Genomic DNA, 18,688 nt, shown 5'->3' with positions numbered 1-18,688 from the left:
AACTTGATTTGGAAGGTGGTACCTTGCTTAAAATACTGTAATAATCTTTGAACTTTACATGTATAAACTGTTTTTAATCTGTTTTCTCTGTTTTCTATATGAATGAAAAAATTGTTTAAGTAGACCTAGGTCTTGAAAATAGAATCCTAACCTCTGTTACTTCTGACTTATAGGGTATCTTTGTTACTAGGGTTCAGCCTGATGGACCAGCATCCAACCTGCTGCAGCCTGGTGATAAAATCCTTCAGGTAAGACACATAAAAAGCAGTGCTTTCCAAGGCCAGCATTGAAACAAATATGTACCCATGTTTTTAAGTTGAATGACTTGAATTAAATAATTGAAAATAAGTTCTTCTTACATTTCTGATTTGCCTTTGATGGAGGGTGCGGGTTGAGAGGCAGGTCAGAAGCCAATTCAGTCTGATAGAATCCTGTACACCCCGTACCTGGCCATGGCAGGTGTTCTGCATATTTTTGTTTAAATAAATAGTGTTATTTTGGAACTGTTAGAATTGATTTGTACAAGAATCTATGCATTGCTAGGAAATGTAAATAAGAATAATGAAGTACCCAAATAGGGTATATATGTGACTTTAGATGAGTGAGAAGGTACTGGTCCATGTTTAATTTCTTATTAGTAAGCTTATTACTGTTTGAATAATGTGAAACACATGCTTATATCCATCTACTCCCCCTGTACAGATGCTTGAACAAAGTTCAGCTATATATAAGATGACTTTTTAAAATATATTGTGTGATGGAAAAGACGTTTCTCTAACTTAAAGCTCTGTGTATCAGAAAAGGATCACTCCAAAAAATAGTTAAATACATGCATGGTATAACCTTATCCATTTTGCTTTCTTTGTCCTTCTCTCTAAATTCACTTTCACTTAATCATTTCCTGCATAACAGAGCAGGATTCCTAAGCGTCATCAATTTATTTAAGACTCAGGAGTTCCCGTCGTGGCGCAGTGGTTAACGAATCTGACTAGGAACCATGAGGTTGCGGGTTTGATCCCTGGCCTTGCTCAGTGGGTTAAGGACCTGGCATTGCCGTGAGCTGTGGTGTAGGCCGGCAGCTACAGCTCTGATTCGACCCCTAGCCTGGGAACCTCCATATGCCGCGGGAGCGGCCCAAGAAATGGCAAAAAGACAAAAAAGACATTTAAATAATAAAAAGCACTTTAAAAAATTTATTTAAGATTCAATATTTGGACTTATGACCACAGAAATTTCCCACTATATAACTGGGTAAAGCTGACATTGCATAGATTTGACCATTTGAAGAAATTATAAAGTGATTCTACATAATAAACTGAAGAATCAGGGACACTAAGAATATAGGATGTGTGGGAAAGGGCCTTCCAGTCAGGCTGGCTGTGCAAATAATTACCAGAATGCAACTCAGCTCTGAGGAGGTCTTCTTCCTCCTATTTACTGAACCGTCTCGAAGAACCTTAGAAAAGTAGAAACCCTATATTCATACATTTTCATAATATTTTATTCTCACAAATATTTTAAACTAGCTATCAAGATCATAAAAACTGAAGTTTTCAAAAGTGATAATTATCTGAAAAGACTATGGTTTTGCTCCAACCTGTGGCAATGTCACAGTAGAAATACTATTCAAAAGGTCGAAGTCTATTCCATGCAGGCAGAATACCAGGTTAGTAGTTGCCTTTTTGAATTAAAACACTGAAACAAAAAGATCATAAAATAATCTAAAGTTTTCGTAACCAGTTTATTATTGAAGTTCTTTTTTTTTTTTTTTTTTTTTTTTTTGTCTTTTTAGGGCTATGCCTGAGGCATATGGAGGTTCCCAGGCTAGGGGTCAAATCAGAATGGTAGCTGCCGGCCTACACCACAGCCACAGCAACACGGGATCTGAGCTGCCTCTGTGACCTATACCACAGCCCAGGGCAACGCTGGATCTTTAATCCACTGAGTGAGGTCAGGGATTGAACCTGTGTCTTCATGGATGCTGCTCAGATTCATTCCCACTGAGCAACAATGAGAACTCCTGAAGTTCTATATTTTTTAATTGCCCAGCTAGCCCTCTGATCGTAGGCATTTTATATCATGTCAATAGAACTCACATTCATTATATTAACATTAACTGTGGTTTATAGTGCATCAGAGGTCCCCCAGCTCAAAAACTCAACTGTTCAATAATTTTATCAATTCTCATGGAAAAGAGCTAAGAATAATCTGATAATGTAACTCCCTAGCACTTGATACATACAGCTGTTTAGCAAAGGAAGGGGCAAGTTTTTTTCTCTACTGAATTTCAAAAACATTATTTTGAATCTCAGAGTCTGTAAAAAAATGAAACCAGTTAATCTCAGATCTCTGATCTATTAGAATACCAGGCTGAGCAGAAAAGCATCCCATAGCTTAAAACAAGTTTGGGAAGTTGCCTTCATCCATGACAGAGGGAGGAAAAGAAAGGTTTTTCCTTTCAGAGTCAGAAAAGAAATATAAGTTCCTGGTGTGGCTCAGTGGTTAACGAATCCGACTAGGAACCGTGAGGTTGTGGGTTCGATTCCTGGTGTCGCTCAGCAGGTTGAGGATCTGGCGTTGCCCTGAGCTGTGATGTAGGTCACAGACGCGGCTCGGGTCCCGTGTTGCTGTGGCTCTGGTGTAGGCCAGTGGCTACAGCTCTGATTGGATCCCTAGCCTGGGAACCTCCATATGCTGTGGATGCGGCCCTGGAAAAGACAGAAAGACAAAAAAAAAAAAGAAAAGAAAAAAAAAAGAAAGAAAAGAAATATACTTTACTGGATATTAAAAATGTATCAATAGAGAGATAGAGATATAGATATAGATACAGATATAGATATCCAGAAGGAAATGAGAATTGACTATATATATATAACTGGATCACTTTGCAGTACAGCAAAAATTGACAGAACATTGTAAATCAACTATAATAAAAAAGTTTTTAAAGATAATATATAGTTGCAAGGATGGAATGAGCTTCTGGCTGTGAAATTCTAGAAGGGTTATAGGTAGGAAAATGAGAATTTAGTATTTCTAGTTCCTGAGAGGCATACAGCAACAGTAAAGGTCACAGAGAAATGAATTCACATGCAAGAAGTAGGAGAGAATTGGTAGCCAAATCAATTAAAATCCTCAAAAACTGCAGAAGAGCTGCACCTGGAATGTCTCTTCTCTTGACAAATGACTATCAAGGATGTAACATTTTATCTTTGCTATAGAACTCATTTGTATCTAGTACAATAAAATCAGAGTCCATTTTCAGTAAAAGAAAAATGCTCTTAGACCTTAATCAAATAAATTACTGTATTTATAGTTTCATTCATACTAGTTATAAAGCACAAGTGACCCATTATACTTTCCGAAGGAAATAAAAATGGCTAATTCTAAACTGAACTCATTGTTAACATCAAATGCTAAGAGAGCAAATTATATTTTTGTCTCTTTAAAATACTATGGCTCTTCGTTCAAAAAACTCTAGAAAAATGAGTTTATAACACTGAGTTACCTATCACAAGATCATTAGAATATATCTGCACTAGAGCAAATTTATTTACAAAACTTAATGACAACATACAACCTGGAAAATCAAGGTAAAAGGAAAAATCAAAAAGCAAAAAGTGAGCCCTCCTTTAAGTAATGGCAGTTACTGGGTTTGATCTAACCCAATAGCAAATAGCATAAGACACATAAACTAGCAAGAGATATACCTTTCCAAAATCTCCCCCAAACCCACAATTTATTATACAAGAGCTAGCTCTTTCTTTTTCTGTAACTCTTTTTACTTACAACTCTCTTCTTAGTCTGCTATGGTATTATAAGCTTGTTATCTGAATTACAGGAAGGTGTGTATATTAAGAGATGATGTTAATTAAAACATATTCACATAATTTTTCTGTCATAACTATTCATTTTCCTAGAATAGATACTATAATTCATGAGCATATTCAAATGACTTGCTGTGCTCATTAGTAAGTCATTTTGTGTTAAGACAGTGTAGCATGAGGAAGAGCACTGTACTAGGGGAACTGACCCTTCACAGCCTCCCCTTCCGTAAAGTCCAATTACAGAAGAGTGAGAGAGAATAAGTGAGAGCGTATGAACCATAAAAAACGTTATTCAGTTGAACCATGTGAATGTGCCCATATTTGACCATTTTTGAAGTGGCACTTTTGTTGGTTTAATATCACCATTTCTTTTTTCTAATGTTCTGTCCAGTTAAAAAATTCAGTTTAGGAGTTCCCACTGTGGCTCAGTAGAAACAAATCTGACTAGTATCCATGAGGATGCAGGTTCGATCCCTGGCCTCACTCAGTGGGTTAAGGATCCAGCATTGCCATAAGCTGTGGTGTAGGTTGCAGATTCGGCTCAGATCTTACATTGCTGTGGCTGTAGGATCTGACATGTAGGCTGGCAGCTCTAGCTCGGATTTGACCCCTAGCCTGGGAACTTCCATGTGTCACAGGTGCGGCCCTAAAAAAACAAAAACAAAAATCCATGAGAACGCAGGTCTATCCCTGGCCTCCCTCAGTAAGTTAAGGATCCAGCAATGTGGTGAGCTATGGTGTAGGCTGCAGACGAGGCCCGGATCTGGCATCCCTGTGGCTGTGGAGTAGGCCAGTGGATACAGCTCTAATTCGACCCCTAGCCTGGAAACCTCCATACGCCGCAGGTGCAGCACTAAAAAAAAACAAAAACAAAAAACTAACAAAAAAATCCAGTTTAATTAATTATACATTTTACAATTTAAATATATATTTAAATATAGAAAATGTATTGGTTATAGTTTGTTGAAAAGATGACTAGATTGGAAAAAAGAATTGGTACTTTATACTTAACATGACTCACAATTATAACCTACAGCTCACTTGTAGTACACTGAATTCTAGGCTATCATGGTAGCCAATCCCTACCCTCTTCATTTACCTACCCCACCCCTTCCTCAGACAAGAGCCCAACTTGGGCAGGAGTAGAAGGAGTAAAAGATTTATAGTTAGGGCGTTCCCGTCGTGGCTCAATGGTTAATGAATCCGACTAGGAACCATGAGGTTACGGGTTCGATCCCTGGCCTTGCTCAGTGGGTTAAGGATCCGGCGTTGCCGTGAGCTGTGGTGTAGTTTGCAGATGCGGCTCAGATCCTGAGTTGCTGTGGCTCTGGTGAAGGCTGGCAGCTACAGCTCCGATTATACCCCTAGCCTGGGAACCCCCATATGCCGCAGGAGCGGCCCTAGAAAAGGCAAAAAGACCACACACACACACACACACACAAAGATTTATAATTAATTTATGGCATTCAGTTCTATTTTACCAGGCATGAAGAAAGAAAACCCCAGACTTTTAAAGGTTCTCATTGAGTTGGAGAATTCAAACATGGACAGGGCTTGGAGTGGGGGTGGAGGTGAGGAGAAGATAGTGAGTGATAGCTTTCAACGTTCAGAATGAAAAAAGAAAGTTTAGACTTCCCAGAAGTCTAAATGAAATAAATGTCTGTGGATGGCTGTGTCAGTGGTATACAGATATACAGTTCTCTATCTGTATACAACCACTGAATCAAACCTTACCCTTTTTTTTTTTTTTAAATGGCCATATCGACAGCATTTGGAAGTTCCCAGGCCAGGGACTGAATCTGACTGAGCTGCAACTGGGGCAAAACCAGATCCTTTAACCCCCTGTGCTGGACCAGGGATTGAACCTGTGCCTCCACAGTGACCCTAACCACTGCAGTTGAATTCTTAACCCTCTGCGCCACGGCAGGAATTCTAAACCTTCCTTTTCTGAATGGAAATTGTATACCTCTTTTAATGACCAGCTGCTAACAGTACTATCTTATCAAAGTTTATTTATTCAACAAAGTTAAACAAATGAAATGCTTTCAGGAAGCCATAATTAGTGTTGCAAATGCCATGCGCTAAATCTCATGCCCTTTACTTGTAGAAGAGTTTATTTCATACTTGTAGTCTTTTACTTAGTTTTCCAGACCACCAAGAGGAATGCCTCTGGATCCAGGCACATTGCCTGAGCAGGAAGCCATAGGTAACAGTTCTACTGTCTAGGAAATATTTAGACCAAAAGAAACGAAATTCAAAAAGTACAGCAGACTTATTCAGTATAGAATAGCCTCTCCCAATGGAATCCCTTAAGATTCTTTTTTTTTTTTTTTGCCTTTTAAGGGCTGCACTTGCGGCGTATGGAAGTTCCCAGGCTAGGGTCAAATTGGAGCTACAGCTGCCGGCTTACACAGCCACAGCAACATGGGATCCGAGCAACATCTGCGACCTACACCATGGCTCACAGGAACACCAGATCCCCAACCCACTGATGGATACCAGGGATCAAACCCACATCCTCATGGATATTAGTCGGATTAGTTTCCCCTGCACCACAACAGGAATTCCAAGATACCTTTTTTTAAAAAGGGTTCTTTACTCACAGAAGTTTCATAGCCACCTTAGATTCTATCTCTTATTTCAGAATTTCACAATGTTCTAATGTTCTGAGAACTTGAAAGATCTTATAAACTTATATTTCCTGACATATTTAACTATACAACTCTCTTTACCAACAACATCAATTAATTACTTCCAGAGAACATACTTAGGGGAATGTCTCTTACAGAAGCAATTAACTGAGTCCATGGCTTTATTCCCGAGAGTATTCATGCTCCTAATTATTATCATGAGTCGTTAAGAATGGTTTAGAGTATGCGTAATTCTCTAAATTTTAAAAAATTTCTCCCCAGGAAGGCTACAAAATAGGAGAATTTTTAGTTATGGTTAAAATGAAATGGGAGGCCCTTAAAGAAATAAACTTTTAAGTATTTGGAAATTTCACCAAACATTTTCCAACAAGGCTAAATTAGTTAACATTTTTTTATAATTGACCTTTTTTGGTGGTTGAAAATCAAAAACAATGGAGAAGTTTGGGGAAAGGCAGGTGCTAGGGGTGGGGGAGACGGGGTTCAGCATCATGTAACTCCCAGGGTTCAGAGAAATTATCATTTATAATGGTAAAATACATTGGAAAAATGTTTTTAAAATACAGCATGGTTAGAAGACAAACAAAAATAAGTTTTTAAATGGGTATGCTTTTCTATGCTGGAGTTTCACTGCATATCTTTATCCATTTGGTTTGTTATTCATGTATAAAGTTCAATACAGATTCAAAAAATAATATTTAGATACTGAGTAAAACACGAAGACCAATTTTAAAAAGTTAAATTCATTAAGCCGGCTCTAACTTCCAAAATTTGGCCAAAATAAAAATAATATTAAGCACCCATATTGTGTCATTTATAACACACATCAACCCTGCAAGTTATCTATTGTTGACAGAGGTTAATTTATTTGAGCTTTTTCTATTACATGATACTGATTCCACTGGAGAAAATTTTACTGATAGCATCATATTCATCACGTTTTCTATTTATTGATTTGGAAAATATGCATTAAATGCCCATTATGTACAAAGTATTGTGCTGAGCAATGTGGACAATGTAACTAAGTTTCTACCTTTACCCAACCTAGCCCAGGAAGTAGACATGAGTTAAGAGAGATGGGAAAAAGCTGACTTCAAACGTGTGTGAAAATCAATTCCCAGACTGTCTTCTTTTAACAGCAAGCTCTCCACCAAAACAGGGGCCACCTTGACTACACAGAGTTCCCTGAATATGAGAGGTTGAGTTTGTAGTTGCTTTCACGGTGAAATAAAAGAAATAAAGTTTAGCTTGTTGGGAACTGCTTATAAACCAAATTAGGGAATCATTAGCTAGGATGCTCATTCAACATGTTTGATAGGAAGAAAACTGGTATTCCAAAATCAAAGCAGGCAAGTAAGTCTCTAGCATCAGGATACTATCTTGTGGCTTCCATGCCCTGAGTTTCTATACAAATAATTGACAAAGTCTTCAGTTTGAGTCTTTTCTATCTTGCCATGTCTTTTTCTTTGAGCCTGAATTCAAGAAACATTAAGCTGCAGTAGGTGTGCACTTAAGACAGAAGAGAAATTCTTATCTGTGTTTTATTCCATGAGAAAATTTTACTACTACAGTAAAACCCACTAAAACTTCAAACTTTCTCACACTTAAAAAATGCAGTGTAAATTTTTCACTGGAACTCTCTGAGAGTTTAAGGTCCGCAGTTCAGATTTTTGATAGAAAGGGAAAATTTTCAAAAGACTTGGCATATAGTCAACATAGTATTGATTACACAGTATAGTCAGCCCTAACTACATCCTAATATTTAATGAGTACTCTCTCAAATTAAAATTCTGCAGTGGGACATAATTTCGGGTAATATGAAACAATTATAATTTCCTAAGATTCCCACTGTTTGGTTTCATAATGTCTGGCTATCAGGATTAGAGAACTGGAAGAACTTGCCCCATAATTGCTATGTATTTTCATATTCCCTCATCCCAAGAGCTACAGGCATTCAAAGTACACTATATTAATGTACCAATATACATATCTAACACACAAAATTCATGTGTACTGGCCCTTTAAATGTCCGTTGAAGGTGAGTGTAAATCCATTCAATATCACATTCCAAGTCTCTAAGCTCATTTCTCTTTTAGATTCTACAAAGAGTAACGCTGTCCTTTTTATTGAATAATCCCACCAATGTTGTGGCCAAGGCTTTTCAAAAACTAGTTTTTAAAAATTTCAAGCTTTGAGTCATAGGGGTACAACAGAATTTATGGGAGAATTACAGCATCCTCTGGAGAATTTCTGTAGTTTAAACATCCATAATTTATCCACTTAAGACATTTACCAGAAGAACATCAAAGATAAATTCAGGAAGGAACAAGAGGATGAAATCCTGAAACGAGTGTGTTTTACAGTGAATTGATGAGCTGTAATTGCAAAGCTCTTACGTTTTGTTGGAATTGCAAATATTTTCATTAACTCTCTATCTTTTCATGTCTACATCATGCAAAAGGGCAATTTAAAAACATTTTGTGACATAGATGTCAAATGGAATTAAAACAAGGAAGGGTATCTCTGGAAATAACATAAAAATTATCGTAAAGTGACCCCTTATACTTTCAAATCAGCTAAAGCCAAAAACCCATTAATTATACATTCTTGAAGCATAAAATTTTCAGAATATCTTTTCTTTCCTAGATTTTTTTCTTTTTAACTGCATTTCATAAGCCATTCACTTATTTCTCATTTTTCATTGTTACAATTTCTTCAAAATTGCACACATTTTGTTATAATCCATGACAGTCTGTGTGGCAACATATTTCTTTTTTTTTCTTTTGGGGGCTGCACCTGCAGCATATGGAAGTTCCCAGGCTAGAGGCTGAATCAGAGCTTCCAGCCTACATCACAGTTACAGCAATGCCAGAACCCAGCTGTATCTGTGATCTACACAACAGCTCACAGCAACGCTGGATCCTGAGAGGGGCCAGGGATCAAACCTGTGTCCTCATGGATACTAGTGAGGTTCTTAACCTGCTGACCCACAACAGGAACTCTGTAGCAACATATTTGAGAACTTTATTAATTTAGCATTTATTCTTCAAATAATCACTTGTGATAGAACATGATAGAAGAAGATAGTATGAGGAAAAGAATGTATATGTGCATACATTTTACATATATGTAAAACTGGATCAGTTTGCTGTACAGCAGAAATTAACAAAATATCATAAATCAACTATAATAAAAAAAATTTTAAGCAAATCAGGAGTTCCTGACATAGCTCAGTGGTTAACAAATCCAACTAGGAACCATGAGATTGCAGGTTCGATCCCTGGCCTTGCTCAGTGGGTTAAGGATCCTTCGTTGCTGTGAGCTGTGGTGTAGGTCGCAGATGCAGCTCGGATCCAGCATTGCTGTGGCTCTGGTGCAGGCTGCCAGCTACACCTCTGACTAGACCCATAGCCTGGGAACCTCCATATGCTACAGGTGCGGCCCTAGAAAATGCAAGAAAGAAAAAAAAAAAAAAAGCCAAATCATCTTTTGCATTTGTATTATACACTTATTCAAAATATCAAATGTGTAGCTATAGATTAGATGCATTTGTTTCAAAGCATCCTTGGATTTATACTCTGCAATTAATATTGCATAGTATCTGCCTTTATTTCCTCAGTTCTATTCACACATGCAAAACCTTTAGAGTTGAGGGAGTTCCCTGGTGGTCTAGTACTTAGGACTTGGTGTTTCACCACTGTAACCTGGGTTTAATCCTTGGTCCAGGGACTGTGATTTCCCCATCAAGCCACTGCACACCATGGCCAAAAAGAAAAAGAAAAGAAAACCTTTCTAGTTGAAATGTTATGATTCTTTTGGTCTTCATTTTAATTGGAAAAGCCCTACAGATACGTAGTAGTAACATAATTGTCTGATTCCCTGTTTGACCCATCAAAGATGTAAGCCAGGTAACCATATGCACTTTAACAAACACAATATAAATTCTCTTAGCTCTTCTGTCCTAAGGAAGAAGAAAGTTCTCGAAAACCGAGATTCTCTCTCCTCCTTCCATTCAAACCCTTCTTCCAACCCCTTCTGTCATTGCCTCCCCTGGCATCCTAGTGGCCCACATCGAGAAACAGCTCAATTAATCTTAAAATATGAATTCATTTAATGAACCTAAAACATTTGTTTTGACCTGACAACACCCAATGAAATGAATTTTGTCAAGACTCAGAGAGTTGAGACATAAATTCTCATCTAACCCCTAGCTGTGTGAGCTTGGCTATTTCATGTAATCTCTCTGATCCTCACATTTTCATCTTTTAAAAAAGTTAAAGTTAATGAAACAAGAAAAAACAAGTTCCTTCCTTTGACATTTTGTCCTTCTATTCTTGTGGCTTAATACAAATTATGTGTCTTAAATTCAAGGAAATAATAGTGAAGTAATATGAATAGTAGTAGCTAACATTTATCAGTTGTTTATAGTGTGCCAGGCCCTGTCCTAAGCACTTGACCTGTATTAATTCTTTTAGCCTTTAATAAACTTTCTAAAATAATTTGCCTTCTGGTCTTTCAGAATCCTTCTGGTAACTGAAGCCATTCCCAAGCAGTCCTAGTTGCGGTCTTTTAAATAGGCCTCTTGAGATTCACCAAAGCTCTGGCTTAGATCCAAAACATTTCTGGGGACTAGAATTACAGGTAGAGTCCTAATGTTTATTTGACTCAGTGATCTAATTTATCAACCTACATATTTCCTTATGAGAAATCAGCTCGATTTGAGTTTACAACTTTATAAACTACCATTTGTGCTTGCAAAGCATGAAAACTAAAAGCCAATGCTTTAATGCCATATTAAAAGCTAATTTATACAAGGGGTCTCTCTAGCCTTGAATCAGAACCTGGATGTGGACCTGAACATCTTGAAGCCTGGTTTATTGGAAATGGACCAAGATTCAAGGCCAGAATTAATCTAACTATGCTTTTCTCTGCTCTTTCCTCTCTACTGCAGAAAACTAGGGTTGATTGAAGCCGCTAAAAATGACTTGATCCTCTTGGCTTTCCTGATACTTTTATGAGCACTCTACCATGATGCCTTTCAGGATCACCCTTTCCAGTTCTCCTCCTGCCAGTTTTCCTGTTCCCTCCCCTTCAAAGCACTGGTACCCAAGAGAATGCCTATTCTTTAGATCAGCTATCAGGCTAGAGCCAGCTTCCTGCTGTCCTCTGGCAGGAAGGATTGGGTCCTGTTTCACCTTGCCCTCCCTCACTTCAGATAGATGTACCTAGATGCTTAGGTCAACAACAAATTCTGTCTTTTCCGTTCTGCTCTACCATCCAAAGCAACAACCCCATTCTGCTTCCCCTAGTTAGATTTCCTTCCTTTCACAGTGCTCCCTTTTAAACTGAATTTCTCGATAAACCTCTCAGTATTCCATGTGGAAAAGCCAGACTACAGTAAAAGCCTAGCCTCTGCTGCCACTCTGACCTCCTTCCTGAACCTCAGTCTCTTATTTCTAAATATGTGAACAACATTTTCCTTGCATGTGTCATCAGTATCACAATTTACATTGTCTTCTCTTGCCTACTCTTCCTCCAAGGTTCCCATTTTCCGTTAATGGCATTACCATTTGAATCTTGTTTGCTTCTTATACCCTTATCCAGTCAGATGCCAAATTTATAGATTCTACCCTAAGAGTTTTACCCTTTTTAATCTATTTCCTCTCAAGCTTCACTGCCCAAGCAGATAGTCTAATTTAGTCTTTTCATTTTTGAGAAAGTTCACATGTAGCTACAATACAATGAAGCCACAGTTAAAACTGTAAGAATGAGAGGTTCAGCATTTCTGTAGATTTTAACTTAGGACTAAATGTTATTTATACCAGTATTTCTCAAATAAGTGAAATTAAACCTGTTAGGAATCCACATGAGAATGACAGCTTTGCAACCACAGTAAAGAAAAAAATATTATGTTAGGAGGTGATACAGCAGCAATTTTAAGGAAAAAGTGTTCATTGTTTCATCATGATCAGTGAAATATCAGTTCAAATCACTGAAAGCAGTTGTGAGGTATTATATCAGTGAAGTATTGAGAGAAATAATTAGAAGGAATATTGTGGTATCAGATGATTCATCCCAAGCTGCGTGACCTTAGTCATGTTGCTTGGCCTCTCTGAGGTGTAGCTCTTTCATTTATAAAGTAACAGGATTAGCCTAGCTCACACAGAAACTAATTCATTTCTGGATGGGATTGAGAATTACTGTATAAATAATGAATATACTTGCATTTAACAATGAGGGAAGAGGCCCTCATACTAAGTGAAGTCAAGTCAGAAAGAGAAAAACAAATACCATATGACAACACTTATATCTGGAATCTAATATACGGCACAAATGAACCTTTCCACAGAAAAGAAACGCATGGACTTGGAGAACAGACTTGTGGTTGCCAAGGGGGAGGGTGAGAGAGTGGGATGGACTGGGAGTCTGGGGTTAAGAGATGCAAACTATTGCATTTATAGTAGATAAACAATGAGGTCCTGCCGTATAGCACTGGGGACTATATCTAGTCACTTATGATGGAGCATGAGAATGTGAGAAAAAGGAATGTATATGTGTATGTGTGACTAAGTCACCTTGCTGTACAGTAGAAAATTGACAGCACTGTAAACCAGGTATAGTGAAAAAAATAAACATCATTAAACAATGAGGGAAATAAAAATTATCCTTTTAATATAAAAATATATAAATCGGAGTTCCCGTCGTGGCACAGTGGTTGACGAATCCAACTAAGAACCATGAGGTTGCAGGTTCAATCCCTGGCCTTGCTCAGTGGGTTAAGGATCTGGCGTTGCCGTGAGCTGTGGGAACCTCCACATGCCGCGGGAGCGGCCCTAGGAAAAGGCAAAAAGACAAAAAAAAAAAAACCAAAAAACAAAAAACCATATTTCAGGTGTATCTGTCTGTTACTCACCAGTGTTTCTCTATGATTAGCCTAGTGGCTAGGACTATGCTAGGACAGTCTTAAGTAGGATACACTAGAGACTTGATAAATACGTGCTGAATTAATAAGTTGAGTTGAAGCGTGGTGAAGGTAATTAGCTGTTTCTATAGCTGCAATTCTATAGTTGCACTTTCTATAGCTGGATTTTAAAAACAGATGACTTTTGGTTGCTTAATACTCCCTTGAATCTTATTATTATAAACAATGATAGAGTGATAAGTATCTTACACTGATCATCCTGTTTTATTTGTGTATTTACAGGCAAACGGACATAGTTTTGTACATATGGAACATGAAAAAGCTGTATTACTACTGAAGAGTTTCCAGAACACAGTAGACCTAGTTATTCAACGTGAGCTTACTGTCTAAATATTTTTTATAAATAGTGAAGATACGTCTAGCCAGACCTAATGTTCAAAAATAAATTTATACATAGAAACAAACTTTGCCAATTGCTGGACCAATGGCAAACATTAGTGCCAAATGTATAATACTACATGTTAGCATTGATCATCCTTAAAAATGTTAACTATATAAATATGATGTTCATGTGGTTATGTATTAGTTTTAACTGTCAGCCTCTGGCTGTGCATTGGTGCAGTTTTGTTTTTGTTCTTGTTTTTTTTTTTAATCAAATAAGTTTCTTCTCGAAGTGGATTTCATATAATTTCAGAGCACGGAAGCACACACAAGCTCTTTACGAATTCTGCTCTCCATCAGAAACACTGCCTCAAAGTTGTATATGCCTTTATATAGAAAATACAAATATAAAGAATTGTAATTCCCATAAAATATTTCTAGCACAAGGTATATGTTGGCCTATATACAAAAAGAATATAGAGAAAAAAAACAATATTTTCATAAACTAAACATCTCGGATTGAGAAAGAAAATATATCTTAAAATAAGACTTTACTATATTGAATCTTTTTTCAATAAAAATTACATGATAATGCCTTATGAAAGTAACTGTACATATGGTATAAAGTGTTTATATTTGGTTCCATATTCATTTGCTAAATTCTCATAACACAGAGTGAAATATTTCATAAATTAGCCATTTATCTCTGGGACCCAAATAAAAATAGGACAAACTAATTTGTTCAATGCCTTCAGCTAATTACAATACATGCAGAGTTAAGAAACAGACTAAAGGTCATTATAGATAAATCTTTTTCACCACAAATTTAAGCAGTGAATGATGGGTGGCAGGAAAGGTGTTGCTTTATTTCTTTCAAGTCTATGTTGATTATAAACTGTAGCCTCTGTGATTTCTTTACTTGTAAATGTGGAATTTCTTTGTGTGTTGCTTTATCCAATTTGCTACTTTTAAATCATTTAAAATGAGTTTGGGGTATTGATAAAATTTATCATTAAGAAAGACTATTGTTAGAAAGTTATAGTGGGTGATAAAATAAACTTTGGTATTTAAATATGAAACTTCAAATATAATTTCTCAGAGCCATGGTCTACCTGTGTTATTAATTTGAGTGCCTGTTTTTGAAGGCAGAAATGGAGAAAATACTTTTTTACCCAAAAGTTTCAAAGTGTATAAAATCTCAAATTCTGTCTCACCAAAAACAAAGACAAGCATATTTAGTACATTATTAGTTATTTTTACATTGGAACTGTTTTCCTCTATAAATGATTAAAAAGTCACTTTATAATCCTTTAAAAATATTTCTTTTATATATTTGTCATTAATTTGATTAAAATATTAATTTGAAATTCCAGAATAATTTCCCAGAGTGGGTTATAGGCAACCTCTCTCATATTTTCACATAGCTCTTTTTTTAAAAAAAATATATATATAGTGAATTTCCTTTACTTGCTAGTGTTCCAAGTATTTTGTTAAGATTTTCACAATACTGTCATATATTAATATCACCAAAGCTCTGAGAGTAATATTTGTAAGTTAACTGTTTTATGGGGATATTGAAAATATTGTATTTTTGTAGGGTCTATTAAAATGAGTGTCACTTATTAGAAGTACAGTGGTATTTTTTTGGCAATAGAATTTGTCACTTGAAGGCAAATGATACTTCACTTTATAAATGATGCACTAATTTTGATGTTGCTTTATGTCAGGGTAACATTATATTATGATTTTATAGGCTTTGACATTCAGCAAATGATTAAATGTTTAACCAGTATGCTTCCCAGAAGTAACTTTTAAATGCATTTTAATATATGGACAATTTCTGATGAGAAATGTCTTTCAGAGCCTAATTTTTTTCTTTGTCAAAAACTCACACCAAGCCACCCTATTCAGCCACTGTTATAGGAGGATCATCATTAAATTAAGAGAGAGGCCCTTACTGGCCCCGCAGGATCACTTAAAGGAAAAACAAACTCATGGGTATAGTTTGGTGGCAATGAAGCACTTCAAATCATCCCATTAGTTTTATTTAATATTTTATGGGCAAGGTGGGAGAAAAGCCAGAGAAGGGACTTTCCAAGTCTTTTTCTTATGTCAGATTCCCACATCAAACCCAGGGCTTCAGGAGAAGTTTCTGAGGCCAAGCTGAAAGGATCCTGATCCTAGTAAACTCCTCTACCACTCCTGATGTGTCAGCATTGTCTTGGGCCATGCTTTAATCCTTCCTGTTTTCAGGAAATGAGGAAAAGAGAAAAGGGATCCCTGACCAACTGGAAAAGAAATCTGATGTGCCAAAGCACCTCATTGTCAATGGTACTGCCATGCTGCATGCTGAAAAAAAGGCAGGTAATAATGAAAAGAGGCATTTTTTTTTTTTTAGGTTGACTGAAAAAAAAAAAAATCACTAACCAGTTAAAGGGGGAAGAAAAAATCTAATCAATTCCATGAGTGCCCAAAACCAGTAGCACACTGATTGTTGAGTATTGGCTTTTTTGGAACAACTGGTTTTGATGCCTGAAATTAGAATCTGGTTTATGTTCACAAAAAACAAACAATAGTTAAGGATGTATGCCTTTAAGAAAGAAAGAAAGAAAGAAAGAAAGAAAGAAAGAAAGAAAGAAAGGAGAAAAGAAAGAAAATCAACGGCCACAAAAAAAAAAAAAAGAGTGGAATTCATTCTGACGCCAATTGACCTACCTTGGTCTTTGATTTGTACTGGGATCTTTCTGCTGAGGAAGCTGTCTCTACCTGACAGATCAGTAAGACACAATGGAGGGGAATGAGAAAAATCAGAGGTGGAAAGAATCAGCACTAAAAATGATTAATAGAACTGCTGCAGATTTTGCAAGCCAAATATGCGTTAGTTTAAAATAGTTTTTTAAACTATTTTACATGGCTTATCATACATTGTCACAAAAGCTCTCATGATAGACAATTCCAGCCTGCCAAACAATACAAGCTACCTAAACAAACATAGTGATTTCAAAATATAAGGGTACTTTTCACAAGGAATATTGAAAGTCAGTATAATATACAAACATTTGCATCATGCTAATTTATTGTTCATCAAAACCTATAAAATATGTGTGTCGTAGTTAATAAGAATTGTAATTACAGAGATGTCAAACAACCTTCGTTGTTTCTGGTCCTTACGTTGGATTACCACCTTCAAGAAGGAAAACAGTTTTAAAGAGAGGGTAACAAATCAGCGTTAACTAGTTTTTAATCTTAACGATGATTACACATATATTATCAGTAATATAATTACTTTTTAAAAGTAGGACGGAATATCTTAGTGAGCTAAAGAGAGGAAATATTCAAAGGGAGGAAACCTTTGAAGAAATTAGTTTTATATATTTAAATATTAGGTGAAAAGTATCTGACTTTGGCGAAATGATTGATGAAGGAAGCTAGAAAAACATTTTACTTTTAATTATAAAATTAATATCTCCACCACAACTTAAAGCTTTGGAAAATATACTGTGTTTGTCAAATTGTATTTCCATTGGCTTTTAAGGCTCTCCCCAATAAATTTCTGCCCCTCTTTGGCACACAGATCAAGAATGTCTACTCTGGAGGTCCCGTGTGGCACAGTGGTTAACGAATCTGACTAGGAACCATGAGGTTGCAGGTTCGATCCCTGCCCTTGCTCAGTGGGTTTACGATCCGGCATTGCGGTGAGCTGTGGTATAGGTCGCAGACGCGACTCGGATCCCGCATTTCTGTGGCTCTGGTGTAGGCCGGCAGCTACAGCTCCAATTAGACCCCTGGCCTGGGAACCTCCATATGCCGCGGGAGCAGCTCTAGAAAAGGCAAAAAGACAAAAAAAAAAAAAAAAAAAAAAAGTCTACTCTGATGAATATACTCTTAACAAAAGGCACTACAAAATAAGCAGATAAAAAGCCATGTTGGCATAGGACTATTGCTCTAAGTTTTTGGTAAAGTCAATCAGCCAACATGTTTGACTAATTCCTGACGCACTGACCAAATAGCAGATTAACTGAAATACATGGTCAGTAAAAAGTTATGCAAATAATGCACTCTAATAAGTTAAGAAGATGGGTCCTTTAAGTAGTATCAAGAAAAGTAGGGTTGCGTTTCCCTAACGTTCCTCTCATAGAAATGCTAAATCTTTCTGAGTCTTAATAAAATTTTCAAACACTGGGTTGGTGATGTGCCCTCTCTTATGGTTGTAGTTATCTGATCATCCGAGAATTGAGGGGAAATCTTCAGATTCAAGATCATTTGCATGAACTTTTTTCCTTAGCAATACACCTTTCATTTAGAAAAGCATCCTGGGAGTTCCCATTGTGGTCAGTGGAAACGAACCCAACGAGTATCCTTGAGGACGTGGGTTCAATCCCTAGCCCTGCTCAGTGGGTTAAGGATCCAGCGTTGCCCCAAGCTGTGGTGCAGATGCGGCTCAGATCCTGTGTTGCTGTGGCTGTGGTATAGGCCAACAGCTATAGCTCAGATTCATCCCCTAGCCTGGGAACTTCCATATGCCACAGGTGTGGCTCTAAAAAGGAAAAAAGAAAAGAAAGAAAAGAAAAGAAAAGAAAAGCATCCTGACTTGGTCCAGAATGTATTTCCCCTTCACTCAGCAAGACACCCCCCCTCCCCCACCAAATATCCATTATAGCAAGAAAATAGGATGTGGGCTGTGGAAAAATAAATGTGCAGCATAGAAAGCATGTTGGTTAATATTATAGGCGATCCTGGGTGTCCACTCTCCTAGGCATCCTTTCAGCTTCATTTGATCTAAAGTATTCAGAGGAGTATTTTTGAACACCCCACTGTTCAGAACTAAGGCAGATGCAGTCACATCTTCTAATTGTGTTCTGAATCTGCTGAGGGTGTTTCTCTTTCCAGTATGCAAAACCGACCTCTCTTCA

The 18,688-nt window shown here is 37.0% G+C and overlaps 1 protein-coding gene across 50 annotated transcripts in view; it reads left to right on the top strand.

Moving 5' to 3' along the window:
* LRRC7 (leucine rich repeat containing 7) overlaps positions 1-16,063 on the top strand; it is a 537,967-nt gene extending 521,904 nt beyond the window's left edge. For 24 of the 50 annotated variants that reach the window (XR_014807989.1, XR_014807992.1, XM_084964717.1 and 21 more), the window contains 2 exons: positions 174-248; positions 13,677-15,626. Coding sequence is in view for 38 of the 50 variants with exons in the window: in XM_084964717.1 (XP_084820843.1) it covers positions 174-248; positions 13,677-13,784 (183 nt within the window). In the remaining 12 variants the exon portion in view is untranslated. Of the gene's footprint in view, positions 1-173; positions 249-13,676; positions 15,627-16,028 lie in introns of those variants that run through there. The other 26 variants (XR_014807991.1, XM_084964727.1, XM_084964730.1 and 23 more) reach the window with 6 other exon arrangements.
* Positions 16,064-18,688: the final 2,625 nt, after the last annotated feature.

The sequence above is a fragment of the Sus scrofa genome, chromosome 6 (genome assembly GCF_054392235.1).
Source record: "Sus scrofa isolate SSC_HxYL_T2T_F1_AM1 chromosome 6, Sscrofa_HxYL_maternal_Yorkshire_Landrace_v2.0, whole genome shotgun sequence".
Taxonomy (NCBI): Eukaryota; Metazoa; Chordata; class Mammalia; order Artiodactyla; family Suidae; genus Sus; species Sus scrofa.
The sequence above is the reverse complement of the archived record's forward strand: the minus strand, read 5'-3'. Positions and strand labels throughout refer to the sequence as shown.